General features: G+C 35.8%; 1 protein-coding gene across 1 annotated transcript in view; it reads left to right on the top strand.

Moving 5' to 3' along the window:
• The first annotated feature begins 505 nt into the window (after positions 1–505).
• Positions 506–919, top strand: part of LOC106870676 (periodic tryptophan protein 1 homolog) — a 26991-nt gene continuing 26577 nt past the window's right edge. Inside the window, exon 1 of the mRNA XM_014916830.2 lies at positions 506–650. Coding sequence (XP_014772316.1) covers positions 588–650 — 63 coding nt within the window. The 5' untranslated portion in view covers positions 506–587. The remainder of the gene's footprint in view (positions 651–919) is intronic.

The raw sequence follows: 919 nt of genomic DNA, 5'->3' as shown, positions 1-919 counted from the left end.
GATAGTGTGCCTTATGGTAATTATTCTACATCTCAACGCGTTGAGTTCAAATCCCCCCCGAAGTCGACTTTGCATTTCATACTTTTAGGGTTGTTAAATAAAACGCCAATCAAACACAGGGCGTTGGTTTATATTTCTGCAATGCATCTTATAATAGATGAGTTTAATTTCACGATGAAGAGGCAGCTGATTTCAGATTCTCAAAAGACACTCTACAACAAAGGAAACTAATTACATTACCGAATAGTTTTTTTTTTTAAGGGAAGACTGTTAGATATGGAAATCTTAGTGGCTGGTTATAAAAGGCCAAATGATTTCGTAGAGCTTCCCTCGTTAGTTCAATCTATATAGTTCTTGTTCGTTAACATTAAGTACTTGTTTTATCTACTTATGCGGAAGAAATACCAAAAATCACTCTGGGAAGAATCGAACTCAGAGGAGTGGCACAAAGTACTTCTCACCTCTCGAGACCAAGGGAAGTAACTCTAAAGATTATTCAACGCATGCGTATTGCTGTCTTTACCTTTCATCTTGCTCCTGACTACACGTGGTAATTCGTCAACACTGAAAAATATTGCGTTGCTGCTATGAGTGTCGTTCCGTGCCTTGCTTGGGTGAAGAGAGGTATTGCTAAACGCATACCTGATAAAGTGAGTACAGTTATAATCCTCTTGTTTCTAGTTTTTATTCGTCCTTTAAAATTAATGAACGTAAGTTATTTTCCACTCCCACAAAAAGAAAACTTTTCCCCTCTACCATCTTGCCAACAGAAGTTGTGTGAGTATATATATATATATATATATATAAAGAGTTCCTGCCTTAAAAACAGGAACTGAACCACAGTTATTTTGTGTTCTTTGCTACATTGGTTTCTATTAACCCATTCATTAAGATAGAAGAAATACACATAATTATATAT

The sequence above is a fragment of the Octopus bimaculoides genome, chromosome 1, assembly GCF_001194135.2.
Source record: "Octopus bimaculoides isolate UCB-OBI-ISO-001 chromosome 1, ASM119413v2, whole genome shotgun sequence".
NCBI lineage: Eukaryota > Metazoa > Mollusca > Cephalopoda > Octopoda > Octopodidae > Octopus > Octopus bimaculoides.
This window is presented reverse-complemented; position numbering and strand designations above follow the sequence as displayed.